Below are 14,397 nucleotides of genomic sequence, written 5' to 3'. Positions count from 1 at the left end.
AACATTTCCTTTTTAAAATTTTACATGGCAAATAAGAAAAAGCAAAAGTAGAGAAGGTATGAGATTAATGACAGCTGCCCCTTGGGAAGGACTGGGGGCGGAAATAGCTCTGTCACCGAAAGACCCACAACTGGGAGAATGGGGGCTGAGGAAGATAAATCAAATCACAATCTTCGTTTTAACATCTTGTTAAAAGACATTCAAGAAACCATACAAATCAAGGATAGTGAATACACAGCCCTCATTCCAGGAATGAAGTCTGTCAGAAGCATGAACACTTGAACAAACAGGCTGGAAGGGAGCAGTAACAGGAGGACTGAGGGGGATCAGGCCCAGGTCGGCGTGGTGACCTCCCCCCACCCCCGGCGCTTCAGGAGGTAGAGGAGGGACCTTGCCTGCTAGCACCACATTGGAAGGGATCTCCTGATCCAGAGCTCCCATTTCTATCTACCAGGAGCTGGGGGAAGAGCTAGACGGGAGACGTGGGGGTCAGAGTTGAACAGTCAGGAAGACCCAGTTCCTGAGGAAAGGACGGTTCGGGAAGGGTTCGGAAAGTTGAGAAGGCGGCTGTCCACTAAAGAAGACGCCCTCTGCACTCGATGGCCCCGCAGCAGCAGAGTAGTTCCTTGCCTTCCACACTGCCCACCTCGTAGTTGTAGTCCCACGTGAGCTCTGTGCCAGCCCGGATCCTCCTGGGCAGGGAGACAGGGGAGGGGGCGGCGAAGGAAGCACGTCACCACGTGCGAGCGGAGTTGGAGCACCAGGTGGGGGGGCTGCCCCTCAACCCTGGGCTGCGGCTCTTACCCAACCAGCCCCCTCCCTGACCCCTTCTTACTTGCTGGCAAAGAAAGCCACCCAGGGGAAGCGAAGATCGTGAGTGTCCACGAAGACATTCTGGACAAACAAGTTGGGGCTGCAGCTATGCTGTGGGTTTAAGGACAGGACCCATAAGAACCGAGAAAACCACCCAGCTTTGTGGGGTGAGCATGAGTTGGACAAAAAAAATGCCATTTGATCCTCCCCATCATAGCAGAGAAGTTCTGAAAGAAAGCTACCTCTTTAAGATCCTAAAGATCGAGAATTTCTAACAGGTAAAGGTAGGTGTATATAGTTGTGTTAAAAAGAACTAGGTATTTGAGAACAGTGGGATAATCCAGCATCTAGAGGGGAGAGAGAGGGGTCTCACATTGAGGTAGCGGCCCAGGTTGCCTTCGAGCTTGGCATCAATGATATAGCAAGACTCTTCCCCATCATAGAACTGGCGTGTGTTCTTGCGAACAGGTGCACTCTCCCCCTTTTCCACGGATGCCATGTTGGTTGATTTAATGGCAATCCCATGGGTTGATTTAAGAGCAAAGCCTCGGGTTGATTTTACTGCCACCTGGCGTTTTGTTGGACCTGGACAGGAAGGAGAACAGGGTTAGGCCCCATCCCACCTCACGACTGGACCTTCAACCCCCATTTCCATCCCACTCATTGCACTGCAGGAATACTGATGAGCTGTGACCCTGAAAGCAAAGACCCTAATTGGCAGTTTTTTCAAGCAGGATTAGAGCTGCTGGGTAAAGGAGCTGAGGGAAGAGAGCAGGGAAGTGAAAAGGAGAGAGGAAGGGGATGTGTTGAACAACATTAACAGCTGAGCTGGGAATCAGAGAATCCTCCCAGACGTGCGTCAACTCTTAAGATCTGAATGTTTTCCCACTTCTTTAGCTTCCTTAGAAAAGCCCCTATCCCAACTGTCCTACCATCCCTTCCTACTACCCCCAACATTCTTCCAGACTACCAGACATGTTCTTCTTGTCCTCAAAGTCATCTGCCTCAGAGCCAGAGGAGATGGTCTGGATATCATCGCTATCCACTGCTGTGGCTGAAGTCTGACCAGTGGTGGGCTTCCGGCTGGTCCCACTTTCCCCCTCGCTTTCTGTGCTGCTGGACAATGTTAGGACATCCTGGGAAACAGAAGGGTGAGAAGAAAGAAGAGTAAATGGAGAGGACCCATTCAAGTTCTTGCTCTTTCTACAGTTAGACAGGAAGAAGCTAAGACTACAGCAAGAGAAAGATTAGATGCTGGCTGAAGGAAAAGGAGGCAGGAAGCCAAAGACACAAGGGATATATTGGGAATTATCACTAAGGCCCTGATGAGGTGAGGTACAGCTTGAGGAAGAATGTCACTTACATCAGCATTAGACTGAGCAGAGGCCATGAGTCGTCGGCTCTGATGCATACTAGTCTTACTAGGTGGGCGGCGAAGTCCTTCAAGCTTCATGGGAGAAGGATTGTAACCATAATTTCGAGTGCTTTCAGTAACTCTAATGGGAGGAGAAGGGATGAGAGGGGGTCAGATGATGGATTTCTTTTATAGGTTTGAAACAAGGCAGATCTGTAAACAGGTCAGAAAGAGAGGCTCTTACATTGACGTCTTGTTTCGGTCATCAGGGTCCTGGAAGAGAGAGCAAGTGAAAGGTTAAAATGTTTTCAATGGTCCTGAGTAACAAATCCAACAATTAGACTTGATCTCAAATGACCTCCAAAGACCTCAGCTAGTGAGAAGTACGCTATCTAGAGATTGCTCTGCAGCTTGACAGAACACTCATGTTCTCATGAGGACATCACCTGAGAGGGGGTTTCCAGCCTTTCCAATGACAGGCATAAAATGCTCAAGGCAAACACTACGGGCAGAATCTTAGAAGGACAAGGGACACAGTTTACCACCCATAATGTGCTAAGTTTCAACATCAATAAAAATACATCTACAATCGTTTTTTTTAAGGATTTATTTATCTGAGAGAGAGAGAGAGACCGAGATAGAGAGTGCAAGCAGGGGGAGGGGGCAGAGGGAGAGAGTGAGAGAATCTCAAGTAGACTTGAGCCCAATGCCGGGCTCCATCTCATGACCCTGAGATCATGACCTAAGCCGAAATCAAGAGTCGGATGCCTAACTGAGCCACCCCAGGCGCCCCTCAATTCTTGGTTTTTAAGTATAACAAAAGACAGCAATGCTGTAGATAATTTGAAATCAATGCTGTAGATAACTTGAAGTAACACTTAACTTAAAAAAAAAAAACTACTGAGGCGCCTGGGTGGCTCAGTCGTTAAGCGTCTGCCTTCGGCTCAGGTCATGATCCCGGGGTCCTGGGATCGAGCCCCACATCGGGCTCCCTGCTCCGCAGGAAGCCTGCTTCTCCCTCTCCCACTCCCCCTGCTTGTGTTCTCTCTCTCGCTGTGTCTCTCTCTGTCAAATGAATAAATAAAATCTTTAAAAAAAAAACAAAAAACAACTACTTATATATCCTTTACTTTCGAATGAACCAGATACGTCTTCCCTAGGTTGATTTTAAGATAATTTGGTCCTTTCAGCACTAGGAATGTGCTGGGTGGAGGGGGAGATAATCCGGTTTGCCACAGATATCCATCCGCACGTAATCTACACGCTGAAGAGTGAGAGTAAGCCACATTAAGTCACTACACCAAAGTTACACAGAAGCTGCCACTCTCAGAGTTTCCTGCCACCACTTACCTCTTTCTTGGCCTGCTTGATGTCTCCCTCATCCTTGAAGCCCAGCCCTGAGGTGGAGGCCTTCTCAGCCTCCCCTCTGCCTCCCCCAGCCCGGCCTTCCCCACCTTCGCTAGTCTTGAAGGAGGACCGGCTGTCAGAGTCAGCAAAGCCACCCTCGCTGACACTATTGCAGCTCAACCACGAGGCCACCTTGTTCTTGGGTGTCTCTTCAGAGGAAGGCGGATTGCAGCCACCGACAGGGATCGCTGGAGGGATAGGAATATGCGGGGGGCCGAGGTCTGGGGGGCGGGAGTCCTTGGAAGCTGTCTCCGACAGGCCGTTCTCCTTCTGGCCCCGGGTCTGCCGCCGGGTGGCATAGCTGCGCCACACGGAGCTGGTGCTGAAGTCCTCATCCTTGCAGAAGTTATCATCGGAGCTGTCATCATTGGACTCTTCGGGATCCTCTGTACCACTGTTGCCATCTTCCTGGTCTTTCAAGTCTACCCCGCTGCTGTCCGAGGAACAGGGGGCATCACTCTCATAGCCTTCCTTGAAGTTCTCCACGCTCTCGATATGGTCCAGATTGGCAAAGTACTCATCACCCATCTCCAGGCCCTCCTTGTCCGCAAAGTCATCTGTCAGGATCTTGCCTGGAGTGAAGAGAATTAAAGGCCTTCCATGGTTATGAGGATCTTTTAGAAAGTATAGGGGTCCTTCCAGCAATACCGAGCCCACCAGCACACAGTCAAAACACCTCCATTATGGGCTCTCCCTTGTCTCCTCAGTGTCTTAACTATGAGAAGACAAGCAGCTTTCCTCTAGTTTTAAATCTTGCCCTTTCTGCCATCCCATCTTCCTCTTGGTTTACCAAAAGGGTGTCCGCAGCTATGCTAAAAGCCTGGGGATGGAGAGACGTGGGAGAAAACGACACACTGGACTCTGCTCCCATGTCCCTTGTCTGAAAAATCCTCACATCCACTTTCATCCCTTTTCCTTCTTGTCCTTATAAAGCTCTTCGTCCCTTCCTGGTCCACCCGGACCAGGCACATCATCACTTGTCCTGTTCTTTACAGAAGAAAATCCTGGCCTCCTCTTACTCCCAAGTTTTATTCTTCTGTTCAGCTCCTCTCCGATTCAATTCCCCACCACGTCCTAATCCCAGAGGCAACTCTTTTGTTTCATCACCAACCTGCATAAATACAGACAAAGGAGCCTTTGGCAATGTCATCCAAGCAGCGGATACCCCAGCCCTTGTTCTGCGTCTTGAATAGCTGTAGCCGAACCTGGAGTCCATGCTGCACCAACCGGTTTGTGCACATGTTTGGGTCACATTTGCAGCGCTTGTTACACTCGTAAACTCTGGGAGGAGTGACAATAAACTCAATCATAACATGATCACCAGAGCATCCGTTCAGTCCATAGAACTGTTACAATTCTTAAGGTTTCATCATTTAGTAGGTAGTGATCTAAGTGAGTGAATTTAGGAACTATGCTCTTTGATTCATTTGGGAATAGAGCACAAGGAAATAATTCAGAAGAGGGAAAAGTGATTTATACAGGTAATTTATAGCACTAGTTAGGAACAGTGAATACCAGAATGCCATCACCTGGAGAAAAGGAAGCAAACTGATGTGAATACAGATTAAGAGCCGTTGAAATAGTAGACAGACTACATCACTTTATAGAAAGAGGTATATAAAAATAAAGATATGTGAGAAAAGCAAAAGCCAATATAATAGATACTGAAAGAGACTAAAGGGGCGCCTGGGTGGCTCAGTCGTTGAGCGCCTGCCTTCGGCTCAGGTCATGATCCCAGGGTCCTGGGATCGAGCCCCGAGTCGGGCTCCCTGCTCGATGGGGGGGGGCTTTGCTTTTCTCTCTCCCACTCCCCCTGCTTGTGTTCCCTCTCTCACTGTAACTCTGTCAAATAAATAAATAAAATCTTAAAAAAAAAAGAAAGACTAAAGAGGAGGAATTGGAACAAAAGTTTGGGTATAGCTGACTTTCATCCTTTTATTCTGTGAACATTTACTAACCACCAAAAGCTGTTCTATGTAAAACACTGGGAACTCAATAATGGAAAAAGTCATAATCTTTCCTCTCAGGGAGCTCATATTCTATCAAGTTTAAGGAACTGCACAGATTATTTAAAAAATAAACTATCAAAATTAGAGAGATCTAGCTAATAGTTATACTGAGAAAACAGTTATCTTTTCAGGCATCAATGTTTCTGCTCCATCTACTGTTGGAAAGATGACACCGTACGATTTGAGAGTTGATGACATTAGTCCTATCCTTTTGGACAAAGTTGGTAAAAGCAGCTTCTATTCACTGAACATATAAACATATACTTTGTGTTTGGCATTGTGCTAATAGGCTTTACATACATTCTCTATTTATCCTCGGAGCAGCCCTATAAGGACGTTTTTTTAACCTTAAAATCTTGGGAAGTGGGGTGCCCGGCTGGCTCAGTGGGTAGAGCATGTGACTCAATTGCAGAGGTCATGAGTTTGAGCCCTACATTGACTGTAGAGATTACCCAAAAATAAAACAATGAAAACATAATATACACAGAGGGAAGTACACATACATGTCTACAGCTCAATGAATTTTCACAAACTGAACACACCATGTAACTAGCACCATATCAAGAAACAACTTCATTAGGTCCCTTAAAACCTCAGTAGGGATGGCGGCTGTTTGTGTTCAATTCTTCTATTTACAGCTAATAAAACAAGATCAGCTTAGAATGGATGAAGTCAGAATTTGAACTTAGGTCTAATCACCACCCTATGAAACTTTCAGAGTAGCTATACTGTATCATTCATTCATTCAACAAAATTTGTTTGAGTGGTTACTATGTACCAGGCACTGGGTCAGTTAGCTGCCCGTGATATACCATGCTGAGCAAGACAGGTTCCCATCCCCATGGAGCTTATGTGCTAATGAAAAAAAAAGCAAGGCAACACATAAATGAAAGTTGCCCCAGATGCTATAAAAAACACAAACAGGGTGCTAAACGAGAGCATGAAGGGAGTAAAAATGACCTAGTTTTCGGGTGGCCAGGAAAGCTCTCTCTGAGGAGGTGAGATTAAAGCTGAGAGCTCAAGGTTAAAGAAGATAACCATGCAAAGAACAGTGGACGGATGCCAAGCAGAGGGCACAGCATGTACAAAGGCCCCTGAGGTAGGCTGGCAAACACTGGGCAAACTGGATTCAGTAACTGAAGAATATCAGTGTGGTTAGAACAGTTTTGGAGGGAGAGAGATAGGAAGGGGCCAGACAGTACAGTGTCTTGTGACCCAAGATTAAGAGTTAGAATGAAATCCAAAGTGCAGTGGGAAGCTATTAAAGTTTTAGGCAGGGAGGTGACATATTATTGTGGTTATTTGAAAATATTTCTATGAAACATTTCAAACACGAAAAAAGAACACTCATCTACTGCCCAGCATTAGCAAATCTAAACATTGTTACAAGACTCAAGTTTTATTATAATTAAAACATAAATGATACAAGGATGCAGCTAAAGCTAGTAACTGTCTTTTCCTTTGCTTAGTTTTCAATTTGCATTCAGCACAAATTCATCTTCTGACTTCCCTGGTAGCCTCCATCTCTTGTGAAGATCCTCAGACATACCAGGTTTTCTACCAAGCCCATTCTCCCAGAGCTTCTCTTGCAGCCGGATGCGCGCTGCTCTCATGCTGGCTGTCCTGTCTGGCGCACAGCTGTCAGCCTGGAAGCCTCCTTCACCCCACCATCTGTGGGTGCCCCCTCAATCCTCTTTTGAGTTGGAGCCTCTATTTCCTGGATCAGTATGCCTTCCCCTCTCTTGACTTTTCCCCTTATTCTGGCAAACAATTCCAGTTAACTAACTTACTTTTTCTTTTTTCTTCTTTCTTTCTCTTTTCTTTCTTCCTTCCTTCTCTCTCTTTTTTTTTTAGAAGATTTCACTTATTTATTAGAGGGAGAGAGAGCACAAGGAGGCGGAGCGGCAGGGAGAGGGAGAAGCAGGCTCCCTGCCAAGCAGGGAGCCCGAGGCGGGGCTTGATCCCAGGACCCTGGGATCACGAACTGAGCCAAAGGCAGATGCTTAACTGACTGAGCCACCCAGGCGCCCCTCCAGTTAACTTTCTGGGAAGAGGACTAATTGACAATTTTGAGGTATTTCATGTCTAAAAAATGTCTTTAGTTTTAACACTTAAAACTCATAGCCTGGGGCTTAGAACTCTAGGTTACAAATAATTTCCCCTTTGAATTCTGAATCCTTAATTTCCATCTAGCTTCCAATGTTATTTTGAGAAGGCTGAAGATAGATTCTGAGTCTTTATTTTTATGGTCTATTTCTCTTCTCCAGAAGCTTTTAGGATTTTTTTTTTTTTTTTTTTTGGTTTTATTTTTTTTTGGACAAAATTTTTACATTTTTTTTTTTTTTTTTTTTTGGCTTCAGTGTTCTGTGGACACAATGATCACATTTTATTATCACGTTTTTTAGTGGGGATCTATTTTCATCCGTTATGCTGGGACATGACGGGCATTCTCCATTTGGAAACAGACCCTTCAATTATGGGAAAATTTCTGAATCATTTCACTGATGTTTTTCTCCTCTCTTCTGTTCTCTCTGCTAATTATGTATCTTGAGCACCAGGTTTCTTAGTTTCCATGTTCACATATAACCATTTTACCAAGTTTTATATCCCCCTCTTTCATTGTCTGCCCCTTTCCCTGCCCTTCTCAATCTTACATGCTGGCTTCATCTCCTCTGCTCAGTCTCTAGTTGGAGAGCCCAGGGCTTATTCCTGGGCCCCCTTATCGTTTCTTTTATCAATATTCTCTCTAGGTGAACTCATCCAGGCTTTAAGTATCACCTCTCCCCTCTGTGTTCAGGATTCCTAATTCTTTATGTCCAGCCCTTATACTTCTCTCCAGAAATCTTATTGCCTTCTTGATATTTCTCCTTGGAGTGCCTAGGAGGCACCTCAAACATAACATGGCCAGAGCAGAAGCTGCGTTTCTCCCAGACCTGCCACTCCTCTACTCTTCTCAGTAAAAAGCACCAACACCCACTTTGTTGCTGAAGTATAGTTTAGAGGACTAGTCCTTGATTCTGCCACTTCCCTCCCACTCCAGTCAATCTATTAAGTTCTATAGCTCTACCTCCAAATGAATCCCAACTCTACCCTCTTTCAGCTCTACTCGCTGTGTGCACTCTAGTCCAAGCCCCAGCAACCACCGTCTCTCGCCTATATTCCCGTAATTAATCTCCTAAGTGGATTTCCCAGTTTTACTTTTGCTGCCCTAAGACCTAGTCTCCACAAAGAAGCCATGGTAACCTTCAAAAAGCAGATGGCATCATTTGCCTGCTTAAAATTCTCTAACAGTTTCCTATCACACCATGATTTGGTTCTAATTTTTATTCTCATTTACAAAGTCCTATATAGGGCGCCTGGGTGGCTCAGTCGTTAAGCGTCTGCCTTCGGCTCAGGTCATGATCCCAGAGTCCTGGGATCGAGTCCCACATCGGGCTCCCTGCTCGGCGGGAAGCCTGCTTCTCCCTCTCCCTCTCCCACTCCCCCTGCTTGTGTTCCTGCTCTCACTATCTCTCTCTCTGTCAAATAAATAAATAAAATCTTTAAAAAAAAAAAAAGTCCTATATAATCAGGTCCCTGCACATTTCTCTCTGAACACATCTCCCTTGCCAGCGTAACCGCAGTCTATTAGGATATACATACAACTATGAAATTAAGAACATCTTTAACTGCAATTCCTAGATCCTATTCAATCATTAGAAGTCTTCATTTAAATGAAAGCCCAAGGAAGAAACATGTGCTGGAAATTCAATAAATAAGATTTAATTGATAAAAAACACCTGGTTTCAGTTACTCTATTTTTGGTTCTAATTTTTAGAACTCTATCTCCGAGGTACTTCGCTTTCCGCTACTTACCCTGTGGGCAGACACTCTTCTAGTCTCTTGTACTGGTAGCCAGAGTTAGGGTTGATCTGGCCGCCAGGGGTGCAGGCTGTGGCCTGGATAGTTAGCTGATGACAGGCACATTTGGACCTGAAAAAGAAGGGTATGATGGCTAGAGCTGTGAGACTTTCTTTAGAGGCAGGAAGTACTATAAAAGGATAGGGAGAAGACAGTGAAATTCTTTTCTGTCATACACATAAATGAGAAGGGAAGAGACAGTAAGAACATGACAGAGTGAGAGTAAGAATGAAACCAAGTGGCAACGGAAAGCACGATGGAAGGGCACAAAGGAAAAGGGGGAGGATCAGAAGAAACAAACACAGGACACGAGCACCCAGGGGCATGCAGTGGGGGCCAGGTCAGACCCGAGCCTCTCTCATAGCTTTCATGGAGGCCTTATGGCAGGAACTCCAGCCGAGGAGGGACGTAAATAGGAAACAAAGGAGATATAAGGCAAAGGAAAGACAAGACAAGGATAACAAACTTGGAGGCAGGGCCAGCAATTACCCTACCAACTCACTTGTCACGGCACCCATCCTTGCAGTCACAACCGACCAGAAATTCTGGGCCTGTGTTAATGAAAACACCCTTGCCCGGGATTCGTTCCTTACTGTAGGCCACCTGGGGTGGAGGGGTTGTGTCAATCTCATTGACACAGGATAAGGGAACATCTTCCTTCCCATAAGTGATGTCCAAAATATAGTAAAAAGGTTTATAGGGCTGAAACTTTCGGTCCACAAGAACATATGGATCCAAACAGAACATCTCCAGGAAGAGGAAGTCACAACCAGTCTCAAAAAGATAGCGTTCAATCTCCTGCATTGTCCGAAGGCAGAGGCCACAGGGTGTCTTATAGATAACATGAAAGCCCATCTTGCGGTTAACTCGGCGGCGGGCCGTCATCCGCCGGAAGTCATAGAGTAGTGGGACCAGCAGAGGATTCTTGCCCCGGTACTGAGCACTTCTCATAGGTCTGACTCGGGACAGACAGGTATAACTGCACACATGAGGTAAGTAGAAGAGCTTCTCCATGGGGGCACGGTAGGAGGGCTCTGCTGGGGCCCTCTCCAGCATGCCGTGGAAGGCGGGGGGCGCTGGAGGTGCTGAGGGTGCTGCTGGGGCAGAGGCTGTGGAGCCTAAAGGTGATCTGCAAAAGACATGCAAGAGATCAGGTAAGAGGGCAACAGGACCTCTCTGCTGTAGAAGGACCCCTTGCAGCTGGCTAACCCACTGACCTTTCAAGCAGCTGTGCCCGGGAAGCTACAGAGGACACAAAGAAGTCATGTTTTCCCTTGCCTGGACAATGAAAGGCTCTGGTTACTCTTCACTGACTGAAAACATCTCTACCTCAACAGTATCACTTTTCCTAACACTTTTTTTGCCTGTGAATTATAGAAATACAGTCCAGTTTTCTACCAATGTTTTTTCCCCTTTTATGTGTCCTACAGACGTCTTTACTCACTCCTGTGATTCAATGAGAGCAGCAGTAGTAATCCCTTTCTATTGTCCCAATCATGACAACACGTTCAATGACAAGTTTTAACAAATAACTTCTAGTGAGTCCATAGTTCTAGGCACCTAATTTCTAATTCAATTATTTTTACACCCTATTTGTTGGAAACTTGCCAAGTTAAAGCTTTCTTTTTGGGGCACCTGGGTGGCTCGGTCGGGTAAATGTCCGACTCTATTTCAGCTCTGGTCATGTCTCAGGATCCTGAGGTTGAGCCCTCCATCAGGCTCCTTGCTCGGTGCGGAGTCTGCTTGAGATTCTCTCTGCCCCTCCCACACTTATACGGGTACACTATCTCTCAAATAAATAAATACATCTTTAAAAAAAAAAAAGCTTTCAAGTCCAAACCACAAATAAATAAATAAATCTTAAAAACAAACAAACAAAAAAGCTTTCAAGTCCAAACCCCTCACCATCATAACCTTAACTAAGCACGTTGGAACCAAGGAACATCCCCCATACAGTGACCATTTAGTCCACGCTGCCACCTCCCCACAGAGAGTCTGGGAGTTTCTCACCTGTATGTCTGGTTGCTTCCAGGTTTCCCAGCAGGGACATTTTCACTGAGTGCAGGAGATGTAGGGGAGGAATGACCAGAGCCCACAGAACCTGGCCGGAAGGATGTGCTCTTTTTGGCTACCTGCTTCCGAGATTGGGCAAGCTGACTTTCCAAGCTGCTAAGAGATTAGACATCATACAGTAAAGAATACAGAAAATGGGGCACCTGGGTGGCTCAGTTGGTTAAGCGACTGCCTTCGGCTCAGGTCATGATCCTGGAGTCCCGGGATCGAGTCCTGCATCGGGCTCCCTGCTCGGCAGGGAGTCTGCTTCTCCCTCTGACCCTCCCCCCTCTCATGTGCTTGCTCTCTCTCATTCTCTCTCTCTCAAATAAATAAAATCTTTAAAAAAAAAAAAAAGAATACAGAAAATGTAATGTGAAAGAATCTAGTAAATAAAAAAGAATATCACTCACTCATTGTCACCTGCCTGTGGGGACTGAGGGGGAGCAGGTGGGGCAGGTGGGGCAGGGGGAGCCGGGGGGGCAGGAGGGGCTGTAGGCTGCGGGGGCTCCATTGGCTTGAACTGGGTCCCAGTACTGGTCAGATCCTGGGTGTATTGGACCACAGGGCCTTTGCTCCTTACAGCACCTAGAGGAAAAAGGAAATTGACCACTGAAGATGACAGCTGTGTCAAGTATATTCATGCCCACACCTGATCCTCAGTTTACATAATGTAAATAAGCAGCAATGGAAACATTTTGAGTAAGTGTTAAGACTGTTGGTTTTCATTATTTACACCAATGAGTGAAAATACTGGCACAGGCTGGCTTTGACTCAGTAAGGTTTTATCTTCCTGCCTCAAACACAGTTTATGTTAGTAATTAGGTTATTCTTCGGTGAAAAATTTTAAAAATGTGTTCTTTGATCAAGTAACGTTATCAGGAAAAATCAACCAAAAAGTATGCCAGGAATATATAAAAACAAAAGCCGTTTGGGCTTTAAAAAAATGACCATGGATCACATACCAAGCAGGTAATCCTCATGTGGATAACAGAGGTACCTACTACCACATCGGCCCCTAACAGTCGTTTCAGATTTTTACGGGGCCGTTTAGAACGCATCAGAGCCACTGCCTTTGGAGGCAGCACCACAAATCCACCAGAACTACCGGAAACAACTCAGGGCACATCCTGTTTCCAATGAGTCAGCAGTGTCATCCTGGTAAACGAAGGACAGCTATTGTATATGCTCTCCTTTGCTGCTTTGTCTGTCCGTTTTTTTCCTCCCCTTCGGTGTCCTTCAGGACATACCCATATTTGGACGTGTCCTCAGCTGTCCCCCTTGCTTCTTCTCCAATGCAGAGGCTGAGGATGTCTTCATGCTGAACATGGGCTCTAGCCGTGTAGAGCCTCGATAGATCCATTCACATCTTTTGTCATCCTAGGGGATTGGGAGGAAGGAAGGTTGGAGGGAGATGAATTAAAGGCTAGAATCTATCCTGCCATCTGTGGAGAATACGCCTCCAGGTGCCTCCTTGAAGGAAATCTCCCTGATGAATCCCAAATTCCCTATCTGTTCAATAAACTTATGTTCCAGGCTCCATGACAGCCATGAAGAAAATGAGAAAAGAAAAACATATGCTCCTTACTTAAGAAATTACAGGGAAGACAATTTTTTTTTTAAAAAAAGATTTTATTTATTTGACAGAGAGACACAGCGGGAGAGGGAACACAAGCAGGGGGAGCGGGAGAGGGAGAAGCAGGCTTCCCGCGGAGCAGGGAGCCCGATGCGGGGCTCGATCCCAGGACCCCGGGACCATGACCTGAGCCGAAGGCAGAAGCTTAATGACTGAGCCACCCAGGCGCCCTGAGAGACAAATGTTTATATTTAGTATAAGTGGTGTGACGTGGACCATAAGGCCTTAGGAACAAAGGGCTGAGGATAGCTCAAAGGACTGTAACTCTAAGAAAGGCATGAGAGGGGAAATGAGGACAGGCACAGAAGATCCAAGAGTTAAACTGGGCCTTGAAAGATCATCAAGGGGTGCCCGGGTGGCTGTCGGTTAACCATCTGCTTTTGGCTCAGGTCATGATCCCGGAGTCCCAGGATCGAGCCCTGTATCGGGCTCTCTGCTCAGCGGGGAGTCTGCTTCTCCCTCTCCCTCTACTCCTCTCCCTCTCTCTCTCAAATAAATAAAATCTTAAAAAAAAAAAAGATCATCAAGACCTCTAATTCTCTGATGCCTTTTTGTCTCACTATGCTACCAAAACCCTGACCCTGGACAAATGGCCTTCTCTGTGCCTACATGCAAGTATTCTGAGAGAGAAAAACAAACCAACATGCAAATTAGCTCATAATTAAATTCAGGGAATTTATTTTACTTTTTAAAAATTATTACTTTTGGGCGCCTGGGTGGCTCAGATGGTTAAGCGTCTGCCTTCGGCTCAGGTCATGATCTCAGGGTCCTGGGATCGAGTCCCGCATCGGGCTCCCTGCTCCTTGGGAGCCTGCTTCTCCCTCTGCCTCTCTCTCTCTCATGAATAAATAAATAAAATCTTTAAAAAATAAAAAATAAATAAAAATTATTACTTTTTTAAATTTATTTTTTACTTTTTTTTTTTAAGATTTTATTTGAGAGAGAGTGAGTGAGCATGCATGTGCACGAGCAGGGGGTGGGGGGAGAGGCAGAGGGTGAGGAAGCAGCAGACTCCCTGCTGAGCAGGGACTCAATCCCAGTACCCCAAGATCATGACCTGAGCAGAAGGCAAACACTTAACCAACTGAGCCACCCAGTGCCCCAGGGAGCTTATTTTCAATAACCATCAGAGAGAAACAAAAAGACAAAGTAAAATTTGGCCCCAAACAGTGAGAACAGATAGGATAAGAAAGAGGAAAATTATGGAGGACTACAAAATCATCCTC

At 45.9% G+C, this 14,397-nt stretch overlaps 1 protein-coding gene across 1 annotated transcript in view; it reads right to left on the bottom strand.

Moving 5' to 3' along the window:
- SETDB1 (SET domain bifurcated histone lysine methyltransferase 1) overlaps nucleotides 1–14,397 on the bottom strand; it is a 34,558-nt gene continuing 20,161 nt past the window's right edge. The window contains exons 10-22 of the mRNA XM_021688126.1: nucleotides 12,786–12,915; nucleotides 11,949–12,123; nucleotides 11,494–11,652; nucleotides 9,986–10,612; nucleotides 9,439–9,555; nucleotides 4,686–4,855; nucleotides 3,518–4,146; nucleotides 2,412–2,440; nucleotides 2,177–2,309; nucleotides 1,784–1,949; nucleotides 1,187–1,398; nucleotides 836–924; nucleotides 1–692 (exon numbers count right to left, since the gene is read on the bottom strand). Coding sequence (XP_021543801.1) covers nucleotides 575–692; nucleotides 836–924; nucleotides 1,187–1,398; nucleotides 1,784–1,949; nucleotides 2,177–2,309; nucleotides 2,412–2,440; nucleotides 3,518–4,146; nucleotides 4,686–4,855; nucleotides 9,439–9,555; nucleotides 9,986–10,612; nucleotides 11,494–11,652; nucleotides 11,949–12,123; nucleotides 12,786–12,915 — 2,754 coding nt within the window. The 3' untranslated portion in view covers nucleotides 1–574. The remainder of the gene's footprint in view (nucleotides 693–835; nucleotides 925–1,186; nucleotides 1,399–1,783; nucleotides 1,950–2,176; nucleotides 2,310–2,411; nucleotides 2,441–3,517; nucleotides 4,147–4,685; nucleotides 4,856–9,438; nucleotides 9,556–9,985; nucleotides 10,613–11,493; nucleotides 11,653–11,948; nucleotides 12,124–12,785; nucleotides 12,916–14,397) is intronic.

Source organism: Neomonachus schauinslandi, chromosome 4, assembly GCF_002201575.2.
Source record: "Neomonachus schauinslandi chromosome 4, ASM220157v2, whole genome shotgun sequence".
NCBI classification, from domain to species: domain Eukaryota; kingdom Metazoa; phylum Chordata; class Mammalia; order Carnivora; family Phocidae; genus Neomonachus; species Neomonachus schauinslandi.
This window is presented reverse-complemented; position numbering and strand designations above follow the sequence as displayed.